Here is a 13264-nt window from a genome sequence, read left to right as displayed (position 1 = left end):
CATTGTTTAAAAAGCTCATTTGGTCTACTGAAACCAAAAGGAGAAAACATACATAATGAAGGCAGACCATATTAAACCAAATCAACCAAATATTCAGGCCACTCTAATTTTAGTTATTTCTCAACTCTAAACAAAACATGAGAGATGAATTCCATATAAAATCAAATTATCTAACTCATATAAGTACTTATACCATTAATATATAAGTAATCATATAATAGCCTATTGTAATCCATAGATTATAGCACTAGGGAAATCTTACTTCATTTATATACTAAAAGATTTTTTAAAAAAAATACCTCTTCCACAAAGCTGTCTCTTTTCTCTAGCATTTCTCGTAATGTCTGAAGAATTTTAATGCAGAGTTTTTCTTCTTTCTCCATTAGTTTCTTTGTATGATTAATCAACCTTAAAGCAAAACATTGAACCTTAGAAAAGGACAGTGATTTCTCTTCAAGCTATATATGAACACCATATGCTATACAAAACAAAAAAAATGCTATAATTTAAGAATATGAAATAAACCAAATATACATTTTCAAAGCTTTAAAATTATACTTCAGCTTATAAATTTTGTATTATGAAACATCCTTTTTGTTTTATAGGCAGTATATCTCAGCTTCTCAAACTTTAGGTAATATTCTTTTAGTAGAACACAATACTCGGAAAAACAAGGAAACATCATGTATTCAAAGATTATCATGTGGAAGAAAGAACCAAAGAGTGAAAGTTTTAGAGAAGCAGGCTTTGCTTTTCTTGTAAGGAGAACTTTTGAACAGTTATTCTTTCTGCCTGTTGGACCCGAACACATGAAAACACACCACCATGTCTGAAAGAAACACCAATAGTCTCAACTAATCTATGTTGTGTTGGAAAAGAGGAATAAGTGTAGTATATTTTATTATGTCCTATCATATTATTTTGTATGTACTATATTATATTAACTATACAGTAGCAGCAGCAATACACAATATTGTAATGTTAGTTTAACAGGCCACTTTCTAGTGTCCACTAATAATATGGTACTATTTTTTCAAGCTAGAATTTAGTAGAAACAGGCAGTTTCTGATTAAACATGAAGGGAAAAAATTTTAAAGTAATATCGTGGCAGCCTATCCATTTGCTATTTTGCTATGATCTGGACAAAAATTCTACTCATAATTTTATTTGGTGAACATGCACTGGTGAAGTTCTGTTGGAGATTTTTCAGGACCACAATTGTAGACTATCCTCAGATTCAAAATAAAGTCAAATGTTTATCATCAGGATATATAGCTCAGCATGTTTTCCTAGAGAAACAAGGGTTGCAGGTTGCAAGGAAATGCTCTGCTTTCTGTGACATAATATGAGTACTATGGGACACAACCCTGAGAAAAATAAAAAGGAGTGGCCACCAGTTAATGGCCACTAAGTGATTATCAGGTATCCAGGGCAAATGCAAGGACTCTCTAGAATTCTTTCCACTCATCCTTACCACAAGCCAGTGAGACAGCTTCCATATTTGGGCTAATTTTGCTAATGAGAAAACAGAGGTCCAGAAAGATAATATATCTTGCCTCTGATTATATCATTCTAGAGGTGGGATTGGAAATAGACTTGGGTCCCTCCGACTTCAGAGCCAAAATTCTTGGCACCACTCTGTGGCAACACGATACGATAGTTCACCAATCTCTTGATTTTCAGGGTTGCTGTGCAAGAGTCTCAATACACACCAGGTGGCACACAGCCACTCGATAAAATAAGTGCCACCACAGAGGTTATTGGCAAATGCCATAAACCAAAGAAATCATTTCATTCTGTTGCAGGGAATTATCTGGAGCTGATCAGAGCGAGTTTCAGTCAAGAAATAACATTTCACTTGGAAGATTTCACCTGGCGGGGAAGTATGGGAAGATAAGGCATCCCTGCAAAGGGAATAGCATGATCACAAAAGGAAGAGGCAGAAAGCCAACCATCCTGTCCAGCAACTGGTAAGAGCACTGACTGCCAGCAAAGACTTAAAGACCTGGAGGAGGAACATAAGAGACGTGGTTTGGAAAGAAGGGACTGGAATAGTATGATAAAGAGTCTGGAATGTATTCTGGAGAAAATAGGAAACCACCAGTTATAAGGGGGCCTGAACAGAACATAGGTGTGAGAAAGACATCGCAGGAGGCAATGGGAATGTTGAAGCAGAGGAATGAGCTCAAGGTGAGAGATGGACAGGGCAAGTGACAGGGTAAAGGGATAAGATGCAATACAGAAGTGCCACAGCCAAACACGGTAAGTAATGGCAGAGAGATGGAAGACCAGGAAGAAGAGTAGATTGTAGAAGCCCAAAATGAACAGACTGGGTGATATGTGGGTGGCAATACTTTGAAATGATACGTGCTTACGCTGAAGGGGCAGCACAAACAATGAAGGTAACAGTGATTTCTTTCAGACAAGGTGGTGTGTTTTCATGTGGTCGGGTCCAACAGGCAGAAAGAATAACTGTTCAAAAGTTCTCCTTATAAGAAAAACAAAGTCTGCTTCTCTCAAACTTTCCCTCTTTGGTTTTCTTCCACATGATAGTCTATGAATACATGAAAATAATTTTTGCGAATGTTGTAAATTATTTTCTCCCTCTCAGGCTAAATATTTACATTTTCTTTAAATCTTCCTCAGGTAAAATCACACTGAAAATACTAACCGTAAGGTTGAATTCTCACTTCTTAGGAATTTGTAAAGGGGATTAATGTATCACATGATGTTTGGCTGGATAGGATAAGTTGCTTTCAAATATTCTTTCTATGATCAAAGTAGTAAATACATTTCACAACCCAGTATATAAGAACGTGTGTGTGAGTACAAGTCGACACAAATTTCTCCTTACTGTGAGATGTACTCTGATGCTTTATATTATTTTCTAATTCATTTTTTAAAATTAGCTGGTTACCTCTACTTATGTCAATTTAAAAATCCACAAATGGATTAGATCCCATAATTCAAAAAAACAGTGAGGTTCTCCTTCACAAGGGAGAGGCAGTTGCTGAACTGAATAGACAAAAAACAGCTGCCTTTCAGGTGAACACCCACATTGACCTTTTCTCTTCATTCCCATTCTATGTGACTCAGTAGAATTTAAGCCCTTTCCTCAGTTCTCTTCTTCATATCCTCCTAGAGATCCTTTTGAGTCAATGGGTCCAAGAAATAGATTCAGTTTAGTAAAGAAAGGCCCACTTAGACTTTGGCCCAAACTTTACATTTCCAACTAAGCTTCACCAGAGCACTCTGAAGAGAAATTTAAGGTCACTTGCATGGTACTAACTAAACTGAATTCTAATTTTGTTAAATCTCCTTGAAAACAAAACTGTTATCCTTCACAGAGTTAGAGAGGGTCAGAATAAGCATTAGACCAGAAAACAGATATTCATGAGCCGCTGGCAGTAATACAGTTGTGATAACACAAAACTCTCTTCGCTACCCACTAAAGTAAGTACAATATCCTTTTCCTCCCTCTGGGTGTAGGGTCTGCAATATGCTCCCATTATCACATCCCTTGTGCTCTTCTGTTGTTAGTTTACCTAATGGAGCCACAGATTTGTCTCCATCTTCACAACAGGGCAATATTTATTTGATCTCCTGAGTTTCTTTATATCACTTTCTGCTGTGCCTATACCTTCAGGTTCTAGACCACTGCTATCTAACACTCTGTGATAATAGAAATTTTCTCTCTCTCTGCTGTCAGTTTGATACCCATTAGCCACACAAGGCCATTGGGCACTAGAAATGGGACAAATGAGACTAAGGGAATAAATTTTCATTTTATTTTAATTGACTTAAATTTCAATTTAAATAGCCACCCGTGCCTAGTAGCTGCTACTATCAACACCCCAGTTATTGACAAGGAAGTCAATAAACTTTTTATCTAAAGAATTAGATAGTAAGTATTTTAGGTTTTGCAGGCCATATAATCTCTGTGGCAACCAATTGACTCTGCATTGTGGCATGAAAGAAGCTCACAGGCAATACACAAATGGACTTAAAACTCTACAAAAATGGAAACAGGACCTATTTAGCAGAGTGCCAGAGTTTCCCCTGTTGATTCAACAGATTTCAAGAATTAGACTCACTTAAAGTAGAAAGGTTCACTTAGGCCTTGGCCCAAACTTACATTCCCCAACCTGGTTTTACCAGAGCACTATGCATAGCAATATAAGCCCCTTCTTAACTCAGAAATGAGCAACATGATCTATTTAGCTTGAGGGCCTTCTGGAACCCCTGGTCCAGGGTGTCAAATTCGCACTCTTATAGCTATAGTATGATATTAATTAACCAGAGCTGAAGTTCTCAAGTTTACAACCTACATTTTTTTATTAGTTGCTCAAGACAATACAATGATCTTGACATATCATACATTTGATTCAAATGGTGTATAAATTCTTATTTTTCCACATGTACAGATTGCAAGAAAACCTACTTTTTAAATATAGATATATGTTCATAGGAGGTGAAGGGTATTTTTAAGACCATGTTTTTATATTGAGTTACTAGGCAATACTTCTACCTAGAATTTGCTTTCTATGTTCTCAGCAGTCATCACTTTTGCAGACACTCTGAACCTCCTCACTTAAAGGTACTTACCAGAAGACTGGCAATTCTCCAGATGAACACGTTCTCCAGCCCCCTAAGATACAGTGAGTCTAGAGCTGAGAGTCCTTAATTCTGACCATCTGTGGCATTCAACATGATCCCTAGAGTCAGTTCTTCTCATCACATTCCTTATTTGCTTTCTCAAAGTCCTAACCAGAACTTGTTAAAAAAGGAACACACTTTTTGTGTCCCAAGTTCTTCCATTTCTACCTCAGTATGCCAAGTTAATGGAGAAGGTTTCTAGATCTTTCTCAGCAATATCCTTAACCACACAAGATACAGCTGAATGGGAAATGTTCAAGGTACTTGGTCACTTGATCCAACTGACTCTCCATCCATATACTCTCTTTGGAAGACCATGCAACTGACTGGCCAACTCATTATTATTATTTTTTTGTCCTGGAAATTAAACCCAGGATGCTCTACTACTGAGCTACATCCCCAGGCCTTTTTACTTTTTATTTTGAGACAGGGTCTTGCTAAGTTTCTGAGGGTCTTACTAAATTGCTGGGGCTGGCCTTGAACTTGCAATCCTCCTGCCTCTGCTTTGTGAGTTGCTGGGATTACAGACATGAGCCACTTCACCTGGTTGACTGGGCATCATGAGTCTATGTGCAATGAAATGCAAATCATTCAGTAACATGACTCTTCTTTCAGGAGCCAGGCTTTTTCTCACACCTGCTTATACATGCAGATTCTCCCTGAGAGTTTTCCACTTAGCATTAAGAAAAGAATAGTCTAGGGTAAACATAGGGGCTTTATGATAAGACCTCAATAATGCTGAGATAAAGGAGTAAATGGAAGAGTTGCAGATGAGGATCATGATGGGCATGACTAAGTACTGAGACTAACACTTAATAGCTCATTTACCTAAAGCATACCTATGCCTCAACTTACTGACTTCTGTAACAGGCTGACCTCCCAATCTCTCAAGGTGTTTATGCTGACAACATAAAATAATAAGTAATAATTGCACACATAGTAACAACTCAATAAATGTTAATTCCTCTTCCTTTCCCTCTCTGAAAATTAATGACTTTAAACAAGAATCTTTTAAAAGTTTGCACTACATAGTTAAAGGAAGGAATTAGAACCAAAATATTATTTTGTGTGATATTTTGTGCCCAATAATGAAACACTTCATTTGTAGTACATTTTAGTACAATAGAATAAATTGACCATCACCAAAATAAAACTTCAAATGACCCAATTTAATTATTTGGAAAGTATATTTTGACATGGATTTTATAGATTGTCATAAGTAAAAAAACAGAGATGTTAGAGGCCTTCGCACTTTGGGAAACAAGCAGAATCTCAGACCCAATCCACTTACTTGGACATGAACGTGCCACATCTGATTCTTGCATCACTTCCTTCAGGGAACAGCAGTTCTGGACTGTACAATACATCAACCAACACTGAGAATTCAGCCTGCGTCATTGGGCTGAACTGTTGTTCTAAGGAGGCCACAACATCCTAAGACACAAAGCACAAGAGAACCCACCGGAAGACTAAGTCAGACTTCACCTTTCAAAGACATAGCAAGCCTAAGAATTCTAACCAGGAATGTCAGAGTAGATGAACCCTATCTCCCTATGGCACCAAATGTCTGTGCTATCAGTCTAGTCTGGTTTTATGTATAAGTACTGCCTGGGCCTCTAGGTTTTTTTTCTTTGTTTGTTTTTGTTTTGTTTTTGTTTTCACTTATAAGACAAAGAAAGGGTGGGTAACCATAAGATTTTAAATAATACACACACAAGAATAAAACTCACTAAAGCCATTGTACCGGCCACTAAGTGTCTAGGACTGTAAAGGAATCATGAAAAATTGGAATAAATTGGAGGCCTATTTGGGGTACAGCTAAAAAAAAAAAGATGTGTCATTGGTCATCTAGAACTAACCATTTCTTCCAATGGAAAAATCCACTGATATATTATTTGAAGCATAACAGTACAAGGGTTCAATGACATTCAATAGTATTTCAAATTATATTTATCATCACCTACCCCATGGCCTATTTTCACCCCTTTCTTGCTACAAGAATCTGAATATTGTTTCTGAATCTGGCAGCAACATTCTTAAGGAGATGAACCCCTCAGCTCTGGGTCAAAGTTGATTAGATTAAGCTAGTCCACCTCCGGCTCTAGCAGCTGACCTTAGCCTGATTATATGACCCAGTCCCAGCCAATGAGATGTCAGGTGAAGTCTGCAGATGTGCTGGGAGCTGGAAGAATCTTTTGAAACCAACTACTGTTCTCCAGGGAGCTTAAAGGTGTGAATCCAAGGGAGCCAGCCCTCATGTGGCCTTGGGAGATCAGCTTTAAGCCAAAAGCCAGCAGACATGGCCTATCCACTGCTGAATTAGCCCTCTCAGGGAAAGCCACACAGGCTTCCTGCTGCGTGAAATGACAGTCATTATTGTTTAAGCCATTTTATTTGAACACTGATATTTAAGCTGGAAACATCCTAACTGATGTGTTTCTAAATAAACTAGAAGCGGTTATACTTTCCTGAACATTCTTTAATGGTTAAAGCATCTCCTTTTTATTTTTAAACTACATTAGGAAACAAACAAAAAAAAATCTTCTCACATAAGCAACAATTTATCCACCCACAGCTGTGGCATATTTTGTTAAGCAGAAAACTGCTTCTTGTTACTCTCAGCTACAAAAACTCAGATCCGGGGCCACCACCCTCTGGATTTCTTATGGCCAGATTTCAGGAGCTGACTTATCTTTAAGTCTTTCTTAACCTTTCAGCAAAAGTGATTATTTCTACTTACTATTCTAAATCAGCTTTCTGAGAAATTCCTGACATCAGTTAAAGGTGACGAGCAGGAAGTCCATACATCAAGGGGAAAACCAGAGATTATATAAAGGTGAGAAGAGGGCATGCTTATTATATGTGATCATATTTAGTGAAATACACCTAGGGATTTTTTTTCTCCTCTCTCTATTTCATTTACTGAATGAATGGTGCTCAGGCTATTAGGATGTAAATTCTATCTTTACTTCTGATTTTGATCTTGGATCAACTATGTAATCTGAGTCACTCTCCCCACGTGAAAACTTGGGAGAATGATACTAGTGATCACATGGGCTTGCTGGGGGGATTAAAAGGAAGTGGCTAGAATATGCTGGCCACGGACTCATTTCACATGTTAGTAATCACTGTGACTGCACACCAGTGCTCCATGATCATCACCTGTGGTCATAATCTCTGGTTACTTACTCCACAGTCCTCAACTAACCGAGTCACTGCTAAAGTATCTCATGTACTGGTTTCTACTCTGAAATGTCTTCTCTCTCGGCCTTTGTGACACTGCAATTTATTTTCCACCTGTGTCCTGTCCTGACCTTTCCTTTGTCAATCCCTGGTAGCTCCTGGTCTTCTTCTATGACTACATTTTCTTCTGAGAGATCTCATCCAACTCTATGATTTTGATATCATGTATCGGTTGCAACACCACATTTATATTTCCAGCACGAACATCATCCCACACCAATCCAGACGTGTACATCTACCTACCTCTCTTGAATCAACCATTAAAGTATCTAAATAGGCATCTCAAACTTAAAATTCCCCCCAATTCCTTCTTAAACCAAGCCATCATCACCTTTTGCTTGAATTAATGTCAAACTACCTAACTAAACTCACTGTTTCCATGTCTGGATTCTATAAACACCACCCCAAATCCACAGAGATCTCTTTAAATATACACTAGTCATGTCTGTCCTCTGCTAAAAATCTCTTAACCTGCCATCACTCGGAACAAAATCCAAATGCTTTATCGTGTGTTTTAGTTTATTCAGGCTGCTATAACAAAATACCATAAACTGGATGCTTAAAAATGATAGAAATTATTTTTCATAATCTTGAGGTCTGGGAAATCTAAGATCAAGGCACCAGCAGATTTGGCATTGCATGAAGGTCCACCTCCTGCTTCACCAAGAGTGCTATCTTGCTGGGTTCTCACAGGGTAGAAGGGCCAAATGAGTTTCCTTGGCCTATTTTAGGAGGGCACCAAATCTTATTTATACAGTTTTCACCCTGATGACCTAATCATCACCTCCAAATTCATATGTTGAGGTCCTCTCTCATAGTACCACAGAATGTGGCTTTATTTGGAGATAGGGCCTTTTAAAAGGTAATTAAGATAAAATGAATTTATATAAGCGGGACTTAATCCAAGGATACATGTTATAAGGATACATATGATTGGTATGATTGGTTTTAAGGATACATATGATTGATGTCCTTATAACAAGAAGAAATTGGGGCACAGATGTGCACATGTGCAGAGGGAAAACCATGTGAGGACCTAGGGAGAAATTAGCCATTTATAATTTAAGGAGAGAAATCTCAGAAGAAACCAAGCCTACTGAAACCTTGATCTTGAACCCTAGCCTATAGAACAGTGAGAAAATAAGTTTCTGTTGTTCGAGCCACCCTACCTATGGTTTTTGTTTTTGTTTTTTGTTAGAGCATCCCTGGCAAACTAATACATTATGTCTTTCATTTAATATCCCAGAATGTCCAGACCAAAATCATGAGTGAGACTTTGTGAATAAAGGTGCTTGGATCATTCTGCCCAAAAGGTTATAAAATAATAGGGAGAAATTGAAGCAAGGTTATGGATATATAATTTATTATATAAATCTATATGGTCAACTATTTTACCAATTTTAGTACTGGCATTATGGTTATTATTCTGATATTAAGAATCTCTACTCAGCTGGTGTGGTGGTGCATGCTGGTAATCCCAGCAGCTTGGGAGGCTGAAACAGGAGGATCGCAAGTTCAAAGCCAGCCTCAACAAAAGCAACTCAGTGAGACTCTTGTCTCTAAATAAAAATATAAAATAGGGCTGGGGATATGGCTCAGTGGTAGAGTGCCTCTGAGTTCAATCCCTGGTACAAAAAAAAAGAATCACTACTCACTACTACAATATTAGAACATATTAAATACTGTACAGTCACTAAAAAGCAACTCACAACTTTTGCCTGAAAGTTATGCATTTAAAAGGGTAGTGTGGTAAAGAGTTGTAAAATAAAACCTAGTCCCCAAAAAGAATAGAATATTTTCAACCATATCTTCTTTGTGAAATTCATCTTTAAAAAAATTATAATTTATAAAATATTAATGTCATTTCATATTCTCATTGTACCTGTAACTTTTCAATAATATTTCTATAATCCCAAGCAGGCCCTCCAAGAGCTTCCTTAAAGCGTGGTCCAGAACGAGCTGAGAGTCTCCAACCCATGGCTGCTCTCTGCACCATATTTGAATGACTCTTCATGAAAAGAGTATTGACTTGGCTGTCCAAATCCACTGGAATGGCAATCCCACGATTTTTTGCTGTAAAAGAAAGATTTCAAATAGTTTCCTCTTAATTTGACTAAAGCCTCTTATAAACTATCCCCATACTTACATGAACATAAAACACATAAAAAAGAAAAATAACAAATTCTTAAACTCTACTATTAAATCATTTTAAATAACTACAACAGCTTTTAACCTAAAAATATTTCAATTCTTCAGACCAATGAGTAAAGTGGGTCCATTAAACATTCAAGAATTTATTTGATTTCCCAGTGATTAATCTTTAAAACACAGTTCATACAGTATCAACACAGGAAAACATTATATAAAGCCATGGAGAGTTTTTTTGTCTTTCCAGATGCCAAAGGAAATAAGACAGCAGACAGAAAACACATGGTAAAATTCTGCCAATTCATTCATTAACTTAATTGGTAGGTGTCTGTGTGTGTGTTTGTGCGTACACACACACATACATATGCACACAAAATTGCATGTGATACATCTGACAGTAGAAATAAAGAAAACCATTTAAAAATCTATATTGGAAGATGACCCATAGTACATGTTTTTCCCCCAAGATCCCCTGAAATTTGCATTTCGCAGACTTATATCACAATAACCCTGGAAAATGAGAATGCTTGCCACAAGGAAGAGGAAATGTTGAGGCATTTCTGAAAGATAGAATGAGAATGGCATTGCTCCATCAGACAAACAGGAATGGGAGCTGTCCTTCAAGAGCATTGAGTTAGAACAGATCTTCCTAGGGGCATAGTCAACCCATACAAGGTGTATCAGGAAGATAGTGTCACCTGGGCAACTCATCAAAGAATCACACTTGAAAAGCAAGGAAGGTAAGGCCCTCCGTCCAGTGATTAGCAGAAACCGAGAAGTTGGCAGCAGCAGTTTTTACCCAGAGGATACATTTGGAGAAATGGAGCAATGTTCTTTCAGGAAATTAGATTTCCTAACTAGAAAGAACACCTAACAAAGGTGCTAGGACCTGACCAAGGAGCAGAACAGAGATTGAAGTAACTCCAAAGATCATCAGATAAGGGAGAGATAGGAGGAAAAGAGAAAAGGCAGGTCCAATAGAGAGAAAATACATTGAAGACTCCAACTCCCAGCAAAGCTCCCTTATTTTAACACTTGCTGGGATGTTCAGCCTATTTTTGGCTACACACACAAACACACACACACACACACACACACACACACACACACACACACCCTAAGGGAAAGTCTGCATATGATTTTTCAGCCCCTTTCATAGAACTCCAGGTCTGTTCCATCACTTATACAAGGATTCTGAGAGAAACAGACCCTTCAAACTGCAATGAAAAACCATGCCAGCTAGCCATGCCAATCATTACAGACCTCCACAATTATGAACACACCACCATGGATCATAAGGAAACATCTTACTCCAGTCAGAATGGCAACTATTAAGAATACAAGCAACAATAAATGTTGGCAAGGATGTGGGGGGAAAGTTACAATCATACACTACTGGTGAGACTGCAAATTGGTGCAACCACTGTGGAAAGCAGTATGGAGGTTCCTCTCTGAGGAATTTGGAATGGAACTATCATTTGACCCAGTTATCTCACTCCTCGGTTTACACCCAAAGGACTTAAAATCATTATATTACAGTGACGCAGCCACATCAATGTTTATAGCAGTTCAACTCACAATAGCTAAACTATGAAACCAACTTAGGTGCCCTTCAACAGATGAATGGATAAAGAAAATATCGCACATTTATACAATGAAACATTACTCAGCCTTAAAGAAGAACAAATTATGACATTTCCCAGTAAATGAATGGAACTGGGTAACATCATGCTAAATGAAAAAAAGTCAATCCTAAAAAACCATATGTGGATGCTAACCCACTATAGAGGGATGGTAGGGAAGAATAGAGGTACTTTGGATTATATAGAGAGAAGGGAAGTGGGAGAAGATATATGGGGTAGAAATAATAGTAGAATTAATCAAATATTACAACCCTATGTGCATACATGATTGCATGAATGGTGTGATTCTACAACATGCACAACTAGAAGAATAAGAAGTTACACTCCATTTATATGTAATGTGTCAAGTGCATTCTACTCTCATGTGTAACTAATTGGAATAAACTTTAAAAAAGAATAACTAATTGACCAGGTAAAACAGAGATGATTCAAGGAAAGAAAAAAGATTTATATAGTTCTAATAACTGTCCTCAGAAAAATCTGATCACATACTACTTCCAAAATATCAGAAAAAAATGACATCTTGGCAATTAGAATATGATTGCATAACTGGGCAAAGTGGAGCATGCCTATAATCCCAGCTCAGAAGTCTGAGGTGGGAGGACTGCAAGTTCAAAGCCAGCCTGGAAAATTTGTGAGACTCTGTGTTAAATTAAAATAAAAAATGTTGGGGATATAGCTCAATGTTACTGCACTTGCCTAGCATACATGGGCCCTGAGTTCCTTAGCACCATCACCACCAACACCACGTGTGTGTGTGTGTATTATTCACAAATAAAAACTTCAAAAACCAGATGGAAAAGAAAAGGATAGGAACAAAGTTAGTAATCTTGAAAAGGAAGTCAAGGAATCTTGTGAAACATAAAGCATAAAAGACTAAAAGGGAAAATAAAACAAGGGATAATGAAATTGGGAGTGTAACTCCGGGAAGTTATATACCTAACACGTGTAAGTTCCAGAAAGAAAAAAGCAGACACAATGGAAGGGAAGAAATGATTTTAAAAAACAGGAGGCAATATCCGTGGGCTGAAGACAGATGCAAATCTCCAAACTAAAAGGGCCCACTGTGTGGATTACTAAGTACACTGATCATGTTTGGGTAACATTTTAGAATATGGTTATAGTTTGAACTGTGTCCCTCAAAAGCATACCTGAAAGTTCTGATCATCAATACCTGTGAACGTGTCCCTATTTGGAAATAGGGTCTTTGTGGATATAATCAAGTTGAATTGAGGTCATACTGAATTAGGATCTGCCCTAATCCAATTTGGCTCGTGTCCTCATAAGAAGGGGAGAAGAGATAGAGAGACACGCAGAGGAAAGCACGCCATGTGAAGACGGAGGCAGAGATTGGGTTTACGCAGCTGCCAGCCAACAGCTGTCAGCAAACACAGGAAGCAGAGAGATCCTTCCCTGGAGCCTGGGGAGAGCCTGGTGCTGCCCACACCCTGACTTCAGATAGGGAGACAGTGAGTTTCTGTTGTTCTAAGACTTTCAGTGTATAATTTATTATGGCCAGCCATAGAAAGTAGTACAAAAGCCAAGAATAAAGAGAAAAATCTCAAGAACTTCCA

At 37.8% G+C, this 13264-nt stretch overlaps 1 protein-coding gene across 3 annotated transcripts in view; it reads right to left on the bottom strand.

Annotated features, from left to right (window-relative positions):
* Positions 1–13264, bottom strand: part of Itpr2 (inositol 1,4,5-trisphosphate receptor type 2) — a 471319-nt gene that overhangs the window by 210624 nt on the left and 247431 nt on the right. For all 3 annotated transcript variants that reach the window (XM_005328880.5, XM_040280879.2, XM_078015042.1), the window contains 3 exons: positions 9782–9972; positions 5948–6090; positions 300–408 (listed from right to left, as the gene is read on the bottom strand). In XM_005328880.5, the coding sequence (XP_005328937.2) occupies positions 300–408; positions 5948–6090; positions 9782–9972 (443 nt within the window). The remainder of the gene's footprint in view (positions 1–299; positions 409–5947; positions 6091–9781; positions 9973–13264) is intronic.

The sequence above is a fragment of the Ictidomys tridecemlineatus genome, chromosome 6, assembly GCF_052094955.1.
Source record: "Ictidomys tridecemlineatus isolate mIctTri1 chromosome 6, mIctTri1.hap1, whole genome shotgun sequence".
Taxonomy (NCBI): domain Eukaryota; kingdom Metazoa; phylum Chordata; class Mammalia; order Rodentia; family Sciuridae; genus Ictidomys; species Ictidomys tridecemlineatus.
The sequence above is the reverse complement of the archived record's forward strand: the minus strand, read 5'-3'. Positions and strand labels throughout refer to the sequence as shown.